At 38.5% G+C, this 21863-nt stretch overlaps 1 protein-coding gene across 16 annotated transcripts in view; it reads left to right on the top strand.

The window, feature by feature from the left end:
• Positions 1–19825, top strand: part of LOC122069038 (tryptophan--tRNA ligase, chloroplastic/mitochondrial-like) — an 81087-nt gene extending 61262 nt beyond the window's left edge. For 10 of the 16 annotated variants that reach the window (XM_042632979.1, XM_042632980.1, XM_042632978.1 and 7 more), the window contains 2 exons: positions 10211–10300; positions 19152–19825. In XM_042632979.1, coding sequence (XP_042488913.1) covers positions 10211–10300; positions 19152–19286 — 225 coding nt within the window. In that variant the 3' untranslated portion in view covers positions 19287–19825. Of the gene's footprint in view, positions 1–10210; positions 10301–19151 lie in introns of those variants that run through there. The other 6 variants (XR_006137328.1, XR_006137327.1, XM_042632976.1 and 3 more) reach the window with 4 other exon arrangements.
• Positions 19826–21863: the final 2038 nt, after the last annotated feature.

The following is a 21863-nucleotide window of genomic DNA, read 5'->3' as shown; positions in this document are numbered from 1 at the left end:
CCAGAATCAAAGGCAAACCCATATACTTGATAGGGTGATATAGCCAACTAAGAACCCAGTCTTGTCAATCAAAGTAGCTCTCTCAGAATTCGATATCCCAACCAAGAAAATGAGAGATCTTTCCTAGTTGATGTGAAGACCTAAGAAATCTCCAAAGAACTGAAGGCAAGACATAATGGCTTGTAGAGAGGCAATATTGGCCTTTGGAGAAAATCATAAGGTCATCTGCGAAGGCAAAGTGGGTAAAGCTTAATACCCTTGCATTTGGGGATGGGGGGCAAGTAGATATTTGGATACTTCTAGAGAGGACTTCAAGCACCAAGAGAAGATATAAGGGAATAAGGGACATCCCTATCTATGTCACACCCTGCCCTCAGTATGGCACAGGTATGCCAACATTGGACACCTTATCGTATCCAGTCAGCCTATTTTCCCTAGGATCTAGACTCAGGGTAGTTCACAGCACCACAAATACCCTACTATAGATCAAAGATGCGCAGATATTATAGTTACAAAATGAAGATCCATAACCATTCAGTGTCTATGTGATTCCATACATAATTACAGTTATCCATATATTACAGTTATCTAAGATGATTTTGATAAACCAAAGAAGATATTTACACAAAAGGTATAACATATCCCAAAAAGGCTCGGATCACTAAAAAGCGTGATCTTCGCGGAAGCTTGTATATACACAAAAAGAATGGTCAGTAGTAGGTTTACTCCTCTACTCCTCAGTAATACTGGCCTCCGTAGGCATAGTCGTCACAGTCATAGGCAGGTCCGTGATCGAGTTCATCTTCCTAAATAAGGGCCATGTGATTCATGGCCATTGTCTCATAATTAGTGCCGGAAGTTGGCAAAATACCACCTGTCATCTATAGGATCAAGATAAAAGGGGGGTGAGCACGTCATGCTCAGTGAGGGGGTGGGGCAAGCAAGCACACACAATACATATGATGTTATGCATGCTCATATTCCACACAAATAATGATGCACATGAATCCTTTTTATTAACTTGCTCTACTCCTTAGTCCATTACTAAGTCTCATCATATATGGGTATAGTGTTACGCAACGTAGGTGGCATTCCCTACCCTGTACGTTGGGCCTCAGAAATATAAGCTCGTTGCAGGTAGGAGTCAGCCAGTCCCGGTCAGAGCCTCGGTCCCCCGGCTAACTCCTAGTTAGTAACCCCATGAAATATACACATTAGGCATACAATACGTCGTATTTTGTCCTCATCCGTCTCAGGTACAGTACATCGTACCACGGAATAATGCACTGCTGATCAGGCAGCCTCATATGTTGGGATTAGTCCGTACCTAACCTCCTATGGACAAGGGGTTGTAGCACTTAGGGTGGTGATACCTAGCCCAGCATACTACATGATGCACATCCATTTACCATATTCTCACAAAATCATGGGCACTTGCACGTGTCCCATCTTACCTGCCTTACCTTTCACATCTCAAATCCAAATCCATCATTATAGAGATCTCCAAAACAAAGGATAATGCACATCCACATACAAGTATGCATGAACATATAATACAAGCATAAAACGAAAATAAAGAAACACTCCATAAGAAGGTCAGGGAACCCACTCACTTTGGGACTCTGAAATAGGTGACTTCCCTTCTACTGAACAAGCTCCCTCACTATTAATCAAATTTCCTAAAACTAGAAATATATATAGATATAATATTAAAATCAAATAGAAATCATTCATCTCTAATATGGGCATCTCCCACTTCCTTTGTGTGTCCTACAGGTCCTCTTTAAGTCCAGTAGGTTTCAGATCAGTTCTGGAACCAATTCGGTCTCTGGAAGCCTAACCGGCTGGAGAGGCTGGAGCCGACCGGCAGGCTTGTGATCTCCTGCCGGTTGGGCCAAATTTGCAGAATTCGATTCTGCCAGGCCTCTTTCTGGTTCTAATACAGTTCAAGCTGGGATTCTTTCATTTATGGGGTTCGAATTCCACTAAGGAAGTGTATTTCTCTTCGTCCTTCTTCAATTAACCATTTCACCTGAAATTCTAGGTTAATTTATTCTGTTTCTTATGGTAAAGTCCAGATTTCAGATGAAATGAAAAAGAAGCTGAAATAATCTCAGATTTACTCTCACAATCCCAAACTTCAGTTCAAGTGCTTCAAAATTCCAACTAATTCTTACTATTTCCAGTATTCATTCACTTTAGTTACTTTCAATTGAAGATTAGGGAAGAAAATACCCTTCTTTTAGTAGGATTTACTGAAATTAACCCTATTCAGTGAAATCCCTAATTGCATGCAAGATTAATTCCCTAATCCTTTTACAGTAGAGAAGTAGCTAACACTTACCTGTTATCAGTCCGATCCAAGAGCTGTCCAAGGTATGCTAGCTCTCTTCTCACTTCTCTCTCTTCTCTTTCTTCCTTCTCCTCCTTTCTTCTCCTTCTTCTTTCTCTTTTCTTCTTCTTGCTGTGCAAGATAGTGTTATGGGCGATTAGTCATTCGGTGGTCACCCAAAACCCCTCCCTCAACTGCCTTCAACTTAAGTCTTGGGTGGTGGGAGGAGGTGACCCGCATGTGACACATGTTTACCTATGTAACATGTGTATCCTAATGACACATATACATATATATATATACACACTTAGTTAGGTATGATGCTAGGGTGTACTGATAAGAGATACTAGAAGGGTAGGGGGCCCACGTGTCAGAGAGACTATGAGGACCCACAAAAGCCAAAAATTTGTTCTTTGCCAGGCCAATCGGCCGGCCTGTCACTCCCAAGGCTCTCCCACCGGTTGGGTAAAACCAGCCCCCCGCTGTGGTCTATACTGCTCCCTATCATACCTAACCCCTATTATAGGTTGTATTCATTCATCTATTACCTGTTAGCCCACATTTCTTGTTGTTCCTTCCAACAATGTTGGCAAAATGCACAAGTACATGTTGGGTCGTTCTTCCCTTCTTGGCATTTCACTGCTACCAACCAAGCCAGTGTTGACCTTTCCTACCAGGTACCCTTGCCTGTCCACAAGTATAGCAAAAGAGTGAATTTAGGGTGTTATAGTCTAATCCCTACTGATGAAGCAAAGTAGCCAGCAGGACTACCGTTAACTGGAATTGATAAGTTTGGAGTAGAGATGTAGCAAAGGACCCAATTTACAAACACTAGGGGGAACCACATCTGAAGCATTACCTTGGAGATAAAATCCCATCTCACGGAGTCAAAGGCTTTATCGATATTGATCTTTATAAGAGCAACTGGAGGATGAGATATTCTGTCAAATCCTATGACAATCTCATTGTAAAGAAGAATTTGTCTAAAATACTTCTATCAGGGATTAACGCAAATTGATTATCCCTAACAAGAAAGCCAATCACCCTCTTGAGTCTAATCGCAAGAATCTTGACAATATTGTAAAGCATATTGCAAAGAGCAATCGGCCTGGAATACGACATGGAAGAAGCTCCTTTTTTTTTTTCTTTGGATAAGGCACAAAAAAGTGTGATTGACACCCTTGATCTGGCTAGGGTTGAAGAAGAATCTCTTAATAGCTTTGAGTAGATCTTTAATAATATCCCATGATACCAAGAAAAAACCTAAACTGAAACCATCTGTTCCTGGGGCTCTGTTAGCCTTGAGTGAGTGAACTGCAACAATAATTTCTTCCTCAGAAGGAATAGCATAGAGGCCACTGACGAGATGATAAGGGATGAACTTTCTTAAGATATCCCCCCGAAGGGGCTCATTAGAACCAGAAGAAGCCGAGAATAAATTCCTGAAATAGATAACAACCTTTGATTTGATATGCGCAATACTATGAAGGGAGGAGCCATTGGGAGCCAGCAACATAGGGATAGAGTTGACATTGGTTCTCGACTTTATAGACTGATAGAAATAAGCCGAATTAGAATCTGTTCCAACCACTTGATTCTAGATATTTGTCAAAGAAAGCTGTCCTCTTGAGCCAAGAGAGAGGAGAGAGTAAAAGAGATTGCTTTTTCTTACTCAGCCAAGGAGGCATTCTGAAAATATGTTTGAAGCCTCAACCAAATAGCTGATAATTTATCTTTACAATCCAATACTTGATAAGAAATATTACCAAAAGTATTAGTATTCCAAACTTTAAGAGCACATTTAACATTCCTAGCTTCCTGGCAAAAGCTATAAAGGGGGTTGAGAAAACTTGAACATGAATGTCCCAAGCTTCCTTGAAAGTGGAGAGAAAGGAATGATTAGAGGACCACATATCAAAATATTTGAAAGGTTTGGGACCAAAAGAAATGTAGGGCTGAACAAGAATAGAGATTGGGGAATGGTCAGAAATACCTAGAGGCTCAAAAGAGGCATGGTAGGAGGGGAAACTGGTGAGCCAAGCTTCATTAACAAGCATTCTATCCAGCTTACAGGCAATCCAGGTATTAACACTTCTTTTGTTGTGCCAGCCTGCCAGGAGAGTTAAGACCAGAAGACCAGACCGTCTCAAAGTCATTAACACCAATATCCTCAATACAATTATTGAAAGCCTCAGCAGAAGATAAATCAAGCTGTTCACCACCTTGCTTCTCATGTCCATAACAAACCACATTGTAATCTCCTAATCCCCAAGGAGAAGAGCCCACTTGGGTTGATAAACAGCGAATGTCCCTCCAAAGTGAGGATTTCTTAGTAGGACAATTTGAAGAATAAATAATGGTAAAAAAACAACGAGGAGTTCCCCCAAGGTTCAGAGATCTTGAGGTGAAGAGTCTGGGACGAGAAGGACAACAGAGTAACAAGGAGTTTGTTTGGATAAAAAAAGAAACCAAATTTGACCATTGGTATGATGGGAATAATTGGTAAAAAGGGACCATCCAAGGGAAATTGAGGAAGCCAGACGAGGAGTATTTGGTTCCTTAACTCTGATTTCAATTAGGGAGCAAAAACTCAGACGATAGAGCTTAATAAGGGAGCGAACATTGACCATCTCTTCTTTGATTGCCCCTTTTCCTCCTCTATTTGGAAATTTGTTCTAGGTAAATATTGGCCAAGGCGTCATTGGGTTCTCTCCTTTCAACGGGAGTAGATTTGGGTTGATATGACCTTTGGAGGGTCATCTCTTTGTGTTGTGGTGGGTAAGCTAGCCTTTAGTGCCTCCACAAACCAAATTTGGATGGAGCAAAACAGTAGAAAATGGACTTCCAACTCTCTGCCTCTTCAAAAGATTTGGGATCCCATTTCCTTTGACATTGACGGAAAGCTCTCTACTATCTCTTCTTTTTGTATGGACTCCCCAATGAACAGGCATATTGTTGTCTCCTGAGGACTTCCTCTCTTGTCTCCAAGCCATTCCCCCTTAAGGGTTTGGTCTTTGTGTATTCTTTTCTTTTTTCTTTTTCTTTTGCCTTTCAGTTCTTGTAATTTTTCTTCTCTTTGGTAATGAATTATATTCTTCACCAAAAAAAAAAAGGGAAATTCAGGCCCCTGCTATTCCAAAAAATACCTTGATTCATTAGGAACCTTGAGATTAGTGTATCGAAACCCCGTTAGAGTAGTCATTAGTAAGAGGCCACAACTGGGGGCTACTATGATGACACTTGGAATAGGCTTTGGTTTCCCTAAAGGAAGAAACAGGGGTCTAAAGGTTATCCGTTTGAATGAAGGAGTCCGGCGGGAGAGATTGCACAGTAGGATGGGTCAAAACATTGGAACCCAACACTGACTTAAAGACTAAATAATGGAAGTGATCAGGTTCCACAGGATATCGAGGATGGTTTAAGTGAGGGAGGGCTAGAACTGATAGGGTCCAAAAGGTTTAGCATGGGATGGCTGTGATTAGGAGAAAGGGCGAGGTGGTTAGGAGTTTCAATGGAAAACTCAATGGGTCCCACAACAGAAGGAGAGGTAATGTAGGAGAGGACGATTGGTCAGTGGGACCCACAATAATCCAACTTTTTGAGTGGAACGAAATTGTAGGCTTTTTTTTTTGTTAAAAACCAGTCTATAAAAATTGTACCTTCTTGTTCTTCCATCTTAAAAGGTGACTTTCTTCACTAATGCTTTTTTCTTGTAATTAATAGCATAGTTGTCATGGCGTCGCCAAGGTGGCGATTTGGCGTCCTGGCGGAAAAATAAGTTCATGGCAGTGCTACGATTTACGTGACTCACAAATGGTGGTTGCCATTGGCTGATAGGCATCGCCATGGACGCCAGGTCACGCCTAATTCACTAGGCGGTCGATTTTTTGTAAAATGTAGGGTGATTTTGTTAAGGCTAGGTTGATTTTTTATGATTTGTCGTTGTTTAATGTTGGTTTTATATGTTATAGGGTATATATTGTAGGCTTGTAGCATGCTAAATAACTTTAGAAAATAGGGGAAATAAAAAAGTAGCATACTAATAACTTTAGAAAATAGGGAAAATAAAAAATGACACATGGGCGATTTGACCTCCATGGCAACGCCATAACGGGCGATTCATCGCCAAATCGATTAGTCACCTCTCCACCGCCTTGGATCGATTTGACGCCATGACAACTATGATTAATAGCTTTTTAATTATTGAAGACAAAAATCTGGTGAAATCCTAGCATATTCCAATTTTATAGTTTTCACACTTAAATGTTAGCTATTGTTGCTAAAAGTGAAAAAGCCTGCACGACCCTAATAAATGTTGGATTGTTGGATGTTGTATCTTTGGTGTCTTACCTATTGAATAGGCTAAACTGATTGCATTGATTGTATAACTAAGAAAGCTTGTTTCGTCGACGTTGATGGAGGATTGAAGCCCAAGAGGAGAGACACTGATTGGGCAGATTAAACAGTTCAGGAGCATCATCAAACCAGTACTAAGAAGTTTCAGATCTTACGGGGATGACTTGTGGCAAGGGGTGAAAGGCCAACCAAGATCGGATATAGCTGGTTTTCCACGAAATCTATTTCAGTAGAGCGTATGATGTCGATGGCCCGAGGTAGAGCACTCAATGGGCTAGGGTAGCCCCCATTTCGTGAAATTTAGGACAGAATAAGAAGCAGGTGCATGAGAAGAAAAGTACAGCAGATAGAAGCAGATCCTTTGTTTATTCTCTAGTTTCTCTCTCTTAGCCTACTTCCTGTTCCTCTGGTGTCGTTCTTGCTCAAAAAGATAAATCCTGCTCAGATTCAAATGTATAATCTACACTACTTGAGTCATTTTCTCTCACCCTATCTTTTTAATAGTATAGGCTTATTTCTTTATTTTCTTGTGCTGTTAAGCCAAAATATAATAGGGGCTTTCATGAATTGTGTGTTTTAGATGTGTTTAGCTTATAAATAATTGCACACAGCCATGTTTCTGGCATCCTTGTCATTTTTGAGAAATAACAGGGAATGAACTTTATTTTATTATTCTTTTGTGAAAATTTTGGCTTTCTTGATTTGCAAGCTAGAAAATCAAGGCCTTGACAGCTTTTCAGCTTTGTTTTTTCTGGCATCGATAACTTTTTTTTTTGGGTGCAAAAAAAGATTCTTTATGGGGACAATATAAATATTGTATTAGTTATTCATATATCATATGTGCAAGTTATACGACCCTCCTAGAACACTTTAATTTATACAATACATTTTGTGAAAAAAAGGGCGTACCCAGTGTATGCGGCTTCTGCCATTGCGAGGTTTGGGGAGGGTCATTTTATGAAATTGATGTTAATATGTTTGAGAAAAGCTTCTCTATACCACCAAGTCGCTGAATCCTATTGCCAACTCTGACATCTCATCTCCATGTCAGATTCTTATACCCAGGAGAAATATCCAGGCTCTGCTCCTGTTTAATAGGTCTGGGTGTTTGTTGAGTCTTGACAATTCCTGTTACACCTGATGCAGTTGGGTGATGGAAGGAATCTTTATTGGTTTAGAAATCTGTTTGATTTACTTTCCCTTTTCATTTAGAAATTAGTTTGGTAGTATTTTATTTAGATTGAAATTTTATTTCCAATTTCCAATTTCCAATTAGTTTAGTTTCCATCTGAGTGAACTTCCAATTTTATTGCTTTGGTTTTCTTTTATAAGCCATGTAATACACTAGTAACAGAGAGATTTTTTAATGACTGAATGAAGTTGAAGAATTTGGGTTTGAATCCATGACTGCCGATCCCTCTTCCTCCCTCTCTGAAATCTTTTAATCTCTTCTTTTTCCCTTCTCCTATTTCCTCTCTATTATTTTCTGGTTTTTTTTCCCTTACCCTGTTCTGCACGACAGTTGCAGCCCTAGTTTAGAGGATCGATCTCCTTCTCCTTTAAGCTATTTGGGCTGAGACTTTGATAGAGAGTTCCCTACCAGTAGGCGACACAAACCCAAGAGAAGCCCTTCCAAAACTTGGTTTTTGTGGTGATAAATCAAACCCAGACCAAGATCTGAGTTTTTCCATTGTCAGATCCAGTTGCAGGCTCAAACACATCAGATCTGGGCCATCGAGATTTTCTGGTGCTGGATTTATGGAAGACCTGATGCTGCGACCCTTCCCTGGAAGTTTCAGGCCAAACTGAGGCCTACTGAAGAAGCTCTCTCAATCTGAGGTCGTCCCAATGTTTGCTGGTTCTGTTCGTTGCTGAAGGTTGAAGACAACCTTCAAAAAGTGAGATTTTTCCCTTTTAAATTGGCTGTTTTTAATACTGCCCCCCTCTTCTTCAATTATCTTCTATAGTCCCTATCTTTATTTCTAATTCCAGAATACCCCTCCCTCATCACACGTTATTCCTTGTTTGCCATTTACTAGCTTGGTGACTTATAATTACAATTCTGCCACTCTTTATTAGGAACACCAAATTAATTCCAGAACTGAGTTCTCTTTGGGATTAATTCCAGATCTGTCCCCATTCAGCTATTTCACTCAAAAGGGGTTTTTAAGTTGTGCCATAAATTACATTACTGCCACTGGTTTGTTTAAATTGAATTATTTGTTAATGGTGGGCCCATAAGCGATCCGATTTCAATCTCTTGGAACCCGGATCCGCATCAACACCTCTTACCTTGATGATCTTGTTTAACTTCTGTATGGGCATTTCTCATGGTGCAATTCATAGTTTTTAAGACGGTAAGGTGACGGAGGCGTTTGAGGGTCTTTCGGAGCCCTTTATCGATAAGGCGGGCATAAAGCGTCGCCTTATCAACTAAAGCATTCATATGTAATTTTTTTATAAAACCAATCTATTTGGCTCAAATCCTAGTTGAATCCTATTACTCATATGTTAAATAAATATTAAAGGTTCATATTCATACCACTGTAAGATATTCATCAAGAAAACAAATCAATAAAGTGAATAAACTAAGTTCATCTTCATCAATCATTAATCATCAATCATCAATATTCAATTGTCAATCGTCATAACATATTAACATAAAATATAAATACATAATTATGAAACAAAATTATAAATATAAAGAAAAGAAGACATAAAAAATACAAGTATTTATTATACTTACCTCTATGATGCCAAAATGAGTGCCTAAGCCCTAAGGTCATCCACTATATTTCTACTCCTGTCAAAGAAGAATGAAGCTCACCGCTGCCGGAGCAAAATGGTCGCCTGGATCAGTGGTTCTTCCTTGTTCCTTGATTCCTTCTCAAAGCCCTTTCTTAAAACCCTTGACAAAATCCAAACCCTGTTTGTGAATCGTGTTTTTGTTTTATTTGTTTTGGTTATTTTTGGTGGAGTAAAGCTGATCCCATACATCTCAAGTGTTAACAAAACCATATACCTACCAATAAAAAATCTATATTTGGAATCTTCATCAAGTAATTTTAAAATGTGTTTAAAAAAAAAAAAAAAAAAACCCATAAGGCGCCACTTCACATAAAGCAGAGCACTGCCTTACCATCTCTAGACCGCATCAGCTCCAAGGCGTTGGTAAGGCGATAACTTAGCAGCACCTTAAAAACTATAGTGCAATTATAAAACCCGGATTGGATCGGCCAATTCCAATTAAACCGATTCTTTGCATACTGAGTCCAGCCAATTCCGGGACAATTCAAAATGGAATCTGATCAGGAATCATCCCGAAATCAATGGAAACCGAGACCCCATAACTGATTCTAAGTTTTTAAACTTTGCTTAAGGATATGATTTGAATAATTTTATTCATTTTATCATGATTTTCTGATTAATTTTTGTTATGATGACATTTATTAGCATTTTGTTAGTTTTAGGGTGGATATAAATTTAACAATTTTTGTGTTTCTGAACATTTATCTGTTCCAGGAAGTTGCTCAAGAATGCCAAGATATGAATTGGGGCGCATTCAAAACACTCCTAATAGATGCTTTGATTGATCATCTACATCCCATACAGGTTCTTCCATCAAAATTCAATTTCTTTTTGAATGGATTCATAGTATGCTGATAGTTAATGTGTTGTGTTCACTTTTCCAGCTGTACTTGACTTGATGCTACTCCAGATTTAGACTTTGGGTTCCCAAAGTGTGTAGTGATGGCAATTGGTCAGGTTTCACCAGTGTTGTATCCAACCCTCTTGAACCCAACCAATCTTGTGTAACATGCATTTGGCTAACCAATTTTTACAAGTTACAAAGAGCAGGTACTGCAAAGGCAAGACAGAATCCTAGGGATCTTTTCCATAACCAACCCTAGCCCAATAAGGATCACACCCAAGGATAAAAGTATCGGTATCGGTCGGCCAAAATTAAGATATGTATCAGAGGGTATCGTATCGTATCGTATCGTATCGGAGATACGCTAAGATACGCTAAAGATACACACATAAATGGATACGAAACATTTTTTTTAAACACTTTTGCATAAAGAATTTGTTAAAAAAAAACTATTGATAAATGCATAAACACTAAATTGAGGGTATCAACCCTATTGGTGGTGCATCAATACACCACCAATACACAGCGATACGATACGATATGCCTTGATACAACTCTATGGAAAATATAAGATTGAGGTAAAATGTACGTTTCGGTATGTATTGGTACGTATCGGTGAGTATCGGTATGTATCGATCTGTACGTATCGGTATGTATCGATCGGTACGTATCGGTATAAATTGGCACGTATAGGTGAGTATCGATATATATCGGTACGTATCGGTGAGTATCGATACGTATCGGTGAGTATCGGTATGTACTGATACAGTGCACTACGTTCATATAATGGCCAAAATGGGTAATTTTTCAGAAAAACACGATTTTTTGAAGGGTTTTTGTTTCAAAGTTGCTGTCAGTCATATTTCTCTCTAACTGGAAATCAAGGTTGGGAACAAGGATTTTACATTTATGGGACAACTACAAACCTTGAATTCTTAGTACGATACCCTCAATTTAGTGTTTATGCATAATACATGTTATCAATGGCTTTTTTTAACAAATTCTTTATGCAAAAGTGTTTAAAAAAATGTTTCCTATCCATTTATGTGTGTATCTTTAGCGTATCTTAGTGTATCTTCGATACGATACGATACCCTCCGATACGTATCTTAATTTTGACTGACCTATACGGCGACCGATACCGATACTGATACTTTAATCCTTGGTGATAGCTACTGCCAGATTTTGCTCGTTATATCTTTTTCTTATCCTAAGTGCATGCATGATACATTTGGTTGATGGGTGTTGATAAGATACTTCATTTAGGTCTTGTGAGTTGCTATGGGATGATATTTTATGTATGTGATTTGAGTTTCTTCAAGTTCTGGGGTTTGCCCTCTTGTTTTTTTTTCTGTGTACTAGGAAGGAGTGTCTAGGTAAAGTGTGTACTCCCCATTTGGTTTTAATATCCAACAATTTTTTTTTCTCATGTCAAAGGCCAGTAGACATATGTAAGCATTGGTTGGTTGTTCAAGTGGTACCAACCCTAGTTTGGTTGCATTTGAAAATCCTGACACTCAGAGTATCCATTGTGAATTTATCAATTTGGACAACACCAACTTCTTGGATTGGTCACATTCAGTGAAGTTATCTCTGCAAATTTGGGGTAAGTTAGGGTACATTACTAGTACCATCAAGGCTCCTCTAGTTTTGGCTGGTTGTTCGAGTGGTACCAACCCTAGTCTGGTTGCATTTGAAAATCCCAACAATCAAATATCCATTGTGAAGTTCGACTGCACCAACTACTTGGATTCGTCACATTTAATGAAGTTATCCCTGCGAGTTCGGAGGAAGTTAGGCTACATTATTGGGACCATGGCTCCTCTAATGATCCCACATCATAAATGGGAGACCGAGAACTCAACCATTTGGACTTGGTTGATTTTTTTCTATGAAACCTGAGATTAGTAGAAGGTTTATGAGAAAGAAAATGCCAACGGTGTTTTTGGGATAGTATCACTTAGACTTTTGACTGAGTGGGTGACTCGGCTAAAGTTTACCAACTCCTTCAAAAGGTTATCACAATGAAGCAGGGATACAAGACTATCTTTGTTTATTATAACAATGTTATTGGACTTTGGGAGGACTATGATCATTGTCGGGACCTCCTATTTTCCAATCCTGAAGATAAGGCGGAGTTCTATATAACTCTTGAATATGAGGGTGTTTTAATTCTCCTTGGTGGGCTGAACCCAGACTTTGAGCCAATCAGGGTGCAAATTTTAAGAAAATCACCTCTTCCGTCTCTAGATGAAGTATGTAGCTACTTGCAAAGTGAGGAAACCCAAAGGGTAGCCATTGAAATTTTACCATCCCTTGAGAGATCTGCACTTTCCTCTAGTTCCCAAAGAGATTGGCATGTTGGAGGAAGAGGCCAAGGCCATATTGTAGTTATGACAAAGACAGACCTAAATGTTAATACTGTGGGAAATCTGAGAACAATAGAGAGAGGTGTTGGTTGTTTCATAGTCGTCCCCTGGTACACATGGTGGAGCTACTACTATGCGTGGTGGCAGGAGAGGGGGAGCTAGAGCACACACCGTGATGGCTGAGATTGAATCTATAGGGTACCAATATGGACTAGAGGCAAATCACAATTCCCTCACTGAAGAGGATATTGTTGGATAACCTAGGGGGTGAATAGGTTATCACTATTGGAATTTGCCTCTTTTTCGATTTAGCACAATACTATGTGAATTTTTAAAGGGGTCGTTGCTTGGAGCAATGGCAAAGGGCTCTTTCTACCTGCGCAGTGGTGCGGGTTCAAGTCCTGGGAACCAGCCTCTCCGTAAAGGGGGTAAGGTTGTCTACTTATATACCCTCCCAGAACCCTGCTCAAGTGCGGGAAGCCTTTGTGCACTAGGTATCGGCCTTTTTTACTATGTGAATTTTTAAATGATGCGTAATGACAAGTATAATAAATTCACAAACAACAATGACACAATGTAGGGACAAAAGATTTATATTCTTGAGTCTACGTCCACTCTCTCAAGAATACCTTGAGAGTTTCATTGGTAGTTTCCTTTTAATTCAATAAGTGGAAAATTCATATTTACAAATCCTTTTGAGGATAAGAAAATCCTTTACAAAACTATCTTTAAAGGACGTGAGGGTATTTGCAATCTCTTTAAAAGATGAGAGAGTCCTTGCAATCTCTTTTAAGGATGAGAGGGTCTTTACAATCTTTTTAAGGATGAGAGGGTCCTTGCAGTCTTTTTTAAGGATGAAAGGGTTCTTGCACTAGTCTAAGTACAATCTAGATTATGCAATGCTCAACGTAAGCAAAATACAATTACAAATAATATGATAATAGAAAGATATTACCTAATGGGGAGTGTGGCAAGTGCCTCTAGTGAGTGCAATATAATATGAGTGATGCACTTGAAACTATCTCCTTGATCACTTCACTTGAAGATGAATAGTTTGAGAGAGGGTGTGCAGATCAACACTTGAGATCACTTGAATTAGAATTGGATGCTATTGATCTCTCTAACATCACTTGTCTTGAATTTGAACCTAAATAATTGATCTCAATAGTAGTAGTTGTGTTGTGCTCATTGATGAACAATGGGTGCTTATATAGGCACATTTAATGGCCTAAAAGTCTTGTTTAAGTTAAGCTCTAACGGGCAAATTTTGGCAATTCGGCTCATTGCTTCATAAACTAGCCGTTAGAATATAGATGTTGGGGGAGTCTTGTGGACAATCCAGATCCTGATCTAGCGTGCCACTTCCCAACTGGCTTACCTATTTGAAATCCGGATTAGATTAGTCAGGTTGCTCTAGAGTGTTTTGGCTTGTGGTTAACCGGTGAGCCGGTTCCCAAGGTGCTGGATCAGGTTGCTTTTTGGAAATGTTTTATTTTTATACTGACTATACGGAAATGGGCATAAATTTCTCATTCCGACTCGGATTGAGACGATTCCACTTGTGTTTGATTCATGACTTGATGTTATACAACTTTTCAGAAGAACCCATCTTTTGAAACTACCATTTGAAATGACCAAAATGCCCCCAAACATGAACTTTGCTGAAACTATAGCATCTGACATGACTTGCCACAACCAACACGCTTCCAACCTTACTTGAGTCTATTTGAATTCTCATTGGGAATCTTATAGGGTCCATCTAGGTTAGGGAAAACTTGAGGATCTCATGCCATGCAAGATACAATGCATGTGAGTGTGTTATCCCAAGTGCCTAATTACAAGTTTTTAATGACTTCCTTGGATCTCGCTTTCTTCAAGCTTTGGTGCTTCATACTCCCCCTCTTTTTTGAGTTTTGACCTTATCCTTCTCCAGTTCTATTCTTCATTACTTCTTCACTTCTTGGGCTTCTATCTTCCACCAATATGATGTCTTCAAGAGTTTTCCAATCATCACTTCAACTTCTTTTTTTGAAACACTACATGATATAATACTTGAAGGCAAATGTTAAATACCTTCATTTGTTATCATCAAAACCAACTTACCAACTTTGGAGTGTGGGTATGTCCCAATAGATATTGCAACATTTTGACGGGATATGTCACAATTGGGTAGCTCTTCTTCCAGTAAATCTGTGCAAAATCCTTTAGCTTCAGCTTTTGCCTTATAAGCCTCTACTTCAACTTCTTCTCAGGTCATCGACTTTAGGGCCATCGATCACATGACTAGTATGTCTCAATATTGTGGTACATATTCTGTCTGCTTTGTTGATGGTTCCCTTTCCTCTATTTTTTGTAAAGATAGTGTTTATGTTACTTCTATTTTCTTTTATTCAGTTCTCGATTTTGCTACTAGCCTACTATCTATAAGCCATTTAACCAAATCCTTGAATTGTTCACCTTTTTTTTTTTCTCTCTCTCATTGCCTCTTTTAAAATTTGGTGCAGAAGATGATTATTGGCAATGGATGTGAGGAGAAAGGCTCTACCTTTTTGAGCCCCAACATCTTTTTTATTTATTTATTTATTTATTTTTTTACTATTAATCAGTCTTGTGTGTGGGTGTAGTGACAATAACATTGTTGATTTTGTGATGCTTTGGCATCAATTCTTGGGCCATCCTTCTTTTGGTGTTATGAAAAACAGTTGCCTCACTTGTTTTCTTCTATTTCCACCTCTCATGTATTTCAATGTTTGAACCCTTTTCTTCTTATCCTTACCATGGTAATAGATCAATTGTTCCTTTACATATTGTGCATACTAATATTTGGAGACCTGCTCTCATTACCTCGTTATTTTGTATCATTTTTTGTTGATTGTTCTCAAACTACATGGAACTTTTTAATGAAACATAAAAGTGAGTTTTATGATGCTTTCAAAAACTTCTATCAAATGATCTACACTCAATTTGATACCAGAATTAAAGTTGTTCATTTTGATCTTGGGAGGAGTACATGTATGGTGGACTACAACACTTTTTTACCGATAATGGCATTATCCATCGGCTTTCTCGTGTTGACACACCCCAATAGAATGGGGTAGCTGAGAGGAAAAATTTCCATTTATTGGAAGTCACTAGGAGTTTGCTATTTGGCTCTCATGTCCCTAAGACTTTTTGGTTTAATGCCCTTCTTATTGTTGTCTTCCTAATTAACCGTATGCCCACTAAGCTTTTTTGGTTCCAAATCCCTTTTGGATGTTTTGTCCCCTCAGGCCTCTGCTTTCTCTCTTCCTATCTAGTTGCTTAGATATGTATGCTATGTTCATATCAATAAGCCTGCTCGGACTAAACTTGATCCTAAGACCCTCAAATGCCTTTTTCTTGGGTATTCTCCCTCTACAAAAGGGTATGTGCTACTATCCCTCTTCCCGAAGGCGTCTTCTCCCCAAAGATGTCACCTTCTTTGAATTTGTGCCTTTCATTACTCCTCTTTAGCACCTTGTTTAGGGGAAGAATAGTGGGAGTGAAGAGGCTGCCAATGTCACCCCTTCTCTTCCACCTTTTCTTATTTCTCCCTTCTTTTTTTATATGGGAAAACACAAGCAGGTGGATGTTGTTGATGTTCTTGATCATTTAGGGGGAGCTGGTAATGAGAAGTTGCTTTTTTATAGAAGAAAGGGAAAGAAGACATGCCAAGAGTCCTCTTCAGATCCACATCCTGATATCCACCCTCCTCAGTCAAGTAACACTCATTCCCTTCTTTCTGAGTTAGATCTTCAAATTGGTATTTGAAAGGGAAAGAGAGAATGTGCTGATCCTAGAACCCAGTTTGTTTCCTATGATGCTCGCTCCTATAGGTGTTGATTTCTTTGTTACCCTTACCTCAACTCACATTCCCACAAATTTCACTGAGGCTAAGTCTGACCCAAAGTGGAAAGAAGTTACATCTAAGGAAATGATGGTTCTTGAGAAGAACTGCACTTGGAAGCTGGTTGATCTTCCTAAGGGGAGAGTTATAGTTAGATGTAGATGGGTCTATACAATCAAGTACCAATCATATGGTGTTGTTGAGAGATACAAGGCCATATTGGTGGCCAAAGGATATAGTCAAGTGTATGTGATTGATTATCATGTAATTCGATAGGAGTCTTCTTACGATTGGTTGCTAATAAAGACTGGCATTGTATATGTTGGATGTAAAGAATCCATTCTTCCATGGTGACTTAAAAGAGGAAGTGTATATGCAAACTCCTCCAGTTTCAAATTTCCCTCTACTGAAGGGATAGTGCATCTTCTCAAGAAAGCTCTCTATGGCTTCAAACAGTCACCCTAAACCTTGGTTTGAGAGGTTTAGATAGACTATTCTAAAGAATGGATATACCCAGAGTTAGGCTGGTCATACTTTATTTACTCGGAGAGGTAATGGTACTATCAATGTTCTAATTGTCTATGTTGATGACACTGTGGTGATTGGAAATGACAAGGTTAAACTCATGGATGTCTTACTTGGCTCAACAGTTTTAGATCAAAGACCTTGGACCTTTGAAGTACTTCTTGGGGATTGAATTGTCAGTCTAAAAAGGGAATAAATATCTTTTAAAGGAAGTTTGTGCTGGATTTATTAAAAGAAACAGGAACATTAGAAGGTATGAAAATATCATATGTTGGTACGAATATAACCATTGAAGGTACCAATATATCCTATGATGGCGTGAAGGTATGCTATAAAGGAACGAAAATATCCTTTGATGGTATGGACATATCCTATGAAGGTTGTAAACCAACAAACTCTCCTATTGAGAAAAACTACAAATTAGTAGAAGATTGTGGTCCATCCCTTGTTGATGCAAGAAGTATCAGAGACTTGTGGGGAAACTGATTTACCTCTCTGACTTGTCCAAATATCACCTATGCAATTGGACTAGTGAGTCAGTTTACGCATGCTCCCAAAAGTGGACATTTGGTTGTTGTATATTGCATCCTCAAATATTTCAAGTCACACCAGGAAAATGATTGTTGTATGCCTGGCACAATCATTTGAGAATTAAAGGTAACACCGATGCCAATTGGGCTGGTTCCATTTCTAACAAAACGGTTTACATCAGGTTATTGTACATTTTGGATGGTAATCTAGTCACATAGAGGAACAAAAAACTGCCTGTTGTGGCTAGATCAAATGCAGAGGTGGAGTTTAGGGCAATGGCTCATGTAGTATGTGAACTTCTATGGTTGAGACATTTGGTATTTTACACTAAAGGATCTATGTGGCTCTATCATGATAATAAGTACTGCTCACAATCTCATGTGACATGACCGAACAAAGCTCATTGAGGTAGACCGACATTTCATCTAGGAGAAGATTGGCTTTGGTTACATTTGCACTCCTTTAGTGAAAACAGGTGATCGGCAGATATCTTTACCAGTGGACTCTTCCCTCACCAATTCATTTTCTTTTGTGCAAGTTGGGAATGTTTGACATTTGTTCCCCAGCAGGAGGGAGAGCTTTAGAGTTTTTGTAATAGGGGTACTTTGGGAACTGGTTTATTTTCTTATTGTTTATATTGTAATTTTATTTTTTAACCTTTTTAACTCCCTAGGGAGGTGTGTATACTTCCTCTTATCATGTTAGTAGACCAATATAGGTGGGAAGATCTCTCTCTCTCTCTCCAATATGATTGCACACATCTCTCTCTTCTTCCTCTCATTTTCTTCTCTCTTACTTTGATCCTTACTAACATCCAACTATTTTATTGTATATCTCCATTGACCCATTTAAACTTCACTATTTCCTTCCTAAAAGGGTGGGTTGATCATTCATGGAGTCCCCTCTAAACATCAGCAATGTCATAAAAGCACTTTCATGAGGTTGACACTTGCCCTGTGCCCCATGGAACAAAGAAACACATTTATTTGTGTATGAACTAAATCTTGGTTTTGGAAGACAGCTGTCCAATGTGAAATTGGTATTGTTTGTATTTGTAACTGAAATTTAGAAATGTTTCAACTAAGTTTGCTAAGAATCAACAGATTCATAGCCAAATATAGGTTAGCTAGCCTATGTAGAAAATAACTAACTACTTTTTGAATGAATGATAGCCGCTTGAAAATAACATGACTCAGTTGAGTTGTGCCATGGTTGCCAAAGCTTTGATTCTCTAATATCTACATACGGATCAAGTTATACAAATTCGCGATCCAGCTATTATTGCATTTAAACTATGAAATCTATAAATTCTGAAGGAAATTGATGTAAGCATATGGATTCAGGCGTGGAAAATTGGATGTGGAGACATTGCATCATTTAGCATCTTATCCTCACTAGTAACTGCTATGCATGACTAGAAGGAAGATTTTGTCTTTCTTGCTTTGAACTCTTCTGATTGTTCTATTATCACAAATTTCGGTATCTCTATCATCACTCTCCTTTTTCCTTTAACTTTTGCAGGTTCGCTACGAGGAAATCATGTCTGATTCTGCTTATCTGGATAGAGTTTTGGCAGAGGGAGCCACAAAAGCCGCCGTTGTTGCAGATGCTACTCTCAATAATGTCTACCAAGCAATGGGATTCTTACGAAGATGAACAGAATCGATGCTGTGGGAAGAATTTTTGTGAAAGATCAGTTAGAAAGTAAACTTAAAGGTAGCTTCTGGATGATCCTATGGATACCCACAAGGCTACAAGTTTCGCCCCAAAACACATTATTGGTAAGAGAAAGATCATTTTCAAGGTCCCAATGGGAGCTAATTCTTTGATGAAGCAATCTCCACCACTTCTTATGGACAGTTGCGTTATATCCTCATATTCTTCTCTATTCATTGATTCTGGTAGCTTTTTCTCCCAACGGTAGTTGATGTAAGCTCATTTTGCAAATTCCTATTTCAAAAATCAGCTTTGCTCATGATTGCTGGTAAAGTTGAATTATTCTCTCGGCTTGCCAATATCAGAGGAATAGCCTTTCGATATGTTTGATGCTTATGCAATATTGCAACACACTGAAGAATGCACTGAAGTGCTTGATTCAATGTACAGGTTATGACCTCTAGTCCTCAACAAGTGAAATGTTAGTTGAGTTAATTAGAAGTACTAATCTAATATGAGAAGTTTTTCTGGTCTTCTGACGAGATGGGCCAGCGTGGTTTGGAGCCATCCACCATGGAGACAGCATTTAATACTCCCTATTGGAGGAAGTTATTATAATGTCCTTCTCAAGTCCCATCAACTAGACATGGGAATCACAAAATCTTAGCAACTATACTATCATTTCCCCACCCCTAAAAGATGACAGAGGACATTGCCTCCATGTTAGAGGTGAATATGCTGCAAGTTCCCTTCTTCCCGGAAGCTCTTTGGTGTCTTTATGTCATTATCTCCACAAGGTATATTTTGCTTAAAAATGTGATAGGACTTAGGAGTTGTGATATAATTTGAACAAATTTGTAGTAGAAACATGTGATATTTTGTATGGAAAAACAAAATGATGCACATAACGTCTGAATCATAAGCATGTAAAATAATTCCAAACACACCCCTGCCCTAGGCACCCCAAAAAAAAGGTGGGAAGAAGTAAGAGAAAAGAGGGGGTGGGGGTCAGGTCCAACCCCAAAGGAATAATTCTAAACCTACATATGTTGACACTTCGCACTATATTCTATATCACCCCTTTTTTCCTAATGAAATATTATTCTATATCACCTGAATTATGCAGAATTATTGGTTGTTGTAAGTCAGAAGGACAGAAAGCAAGCTCTATCAACCATTTTAACACATTGTATCTTTTTTTCTTGTTTTTTCCCTCAGTATACACATAAATAAGAGATAAACAGATGGACTATTATTAGGGTATATCTTGTCCAGGGTGGGGATTCTTATCTATATTGCTGATAGTGATTGAAAGAAAGAATCATAATCTGTTCAGAAGAACAGAAATTCATATTCTTTTCCCACCTTTCCCACCCATAGCTTTTAACAAAGGAGTAGATGTGACCACTCATTTGCAAAAAACCAGAGAAGAACTTGGCGGGATAGAGAAAGTTAAATGAGCAGCTCTTCCCATGACAACTTTGTATCACATACCCTCGCCTGTGTCTGGGTGGGGCAGAGGAATAAATGGAGTGTCATCTTCAACTTCTTGCTTAGAAATTGGACAGTTCAAGACATGACTAGGGCCATTGGTTCCCAATTTGCAGCTAAAGCTCTCATTTCAATGATTATTGGGATTTGTCTCCCTCTTCCACTTTTGGTCATTTCATGGTTCTTATTATTCTTGGTCATTATTCTCCACTCACTGAAATAAATCTAGAACTTTAACAAGGTACCCATATGTTAGAAGGGGGAGATTGCATTTAGAATATTCTGTTCCACTATTCTAATCATGATTTGGTGGTTCTATACTATAAATATTTATAATTTGTCTGATTAATTAGTAATATCTGAAACCTAGGCAGTGTTCCAAAAATGTAGATCTCTTAAGACATTGTCAAATCACCACAATTTTCATTCTTCCCTCTAGTTACTGGGGTGCTTATTTTGGTTGGGTTTAAAATACATTAACTTGTCCTCAGTTCAACGCTTCTACTGGGCTAGGCTTGCCATGGCATTATCAGTTTTTAGAGGTGTTACTTGTTTCATTAAGTAGGCTTGTGAGGTGAGCCTTCCCCATATATCTCCATTCCTTTACATAAAACAAGTTGAAACACTGGCCATAAAACAAGTTGGATCTGAACTTTTGATCTGTGTTGATGACCTTTTCCGATTCTACTTTTACTCGAGAAGATGGTTCCCTTCCTGGATTCTTTGAACTTTCATTTTCATTATAGAAGGTTTTCCTGAGCAATCTAACCTTCTGTTTCTTTCAGGGATAATCTAATTTTTAGATCTTGGGATGCAAACCAAGACGGTTCCAGAACACCCTTTTAACTGATATTTTGTAGTGACTAAGCGTTTTATTGTAACGACTTTGACTTCAACGAATATGGACCATTTCTTGGGTGTGACATTTATAATTAACGATGCGGTCATATGGTGTCCCAGATTTGTGTAACTATTGTTATCGATTAAACCGATCATATGAAGGGAATAAGAGATGCTGCTATTATTAAATCTTTTCTTCTTTTTTTTTTCAACTAAAGATGCTAGAAATGTTTTTTTTTTTTTTTT

The sequence above is a fragment of the Macadamia integrifolia genome, unplaced genomic scaffold (genome assembly GCF_013358625.1).
Source record: "Macadamia integrifolia cultivar HAES 741 unplaced genomic scaffold, SCU_Mint_v3 scaffold526, whole genome shotgun sequence".
Classification (NCBI taxonomy): Eukaryota; Viridiplantae; Streptophyta; class Magnoliopsida; order Proteales; family Proteaceae; genus Macadamia; species Macadamia integrifolia.
Note: the sequence above shows the minus strand (reverse complement) of the source record. Positions and strands in the feature narration are given on the sequence as shown.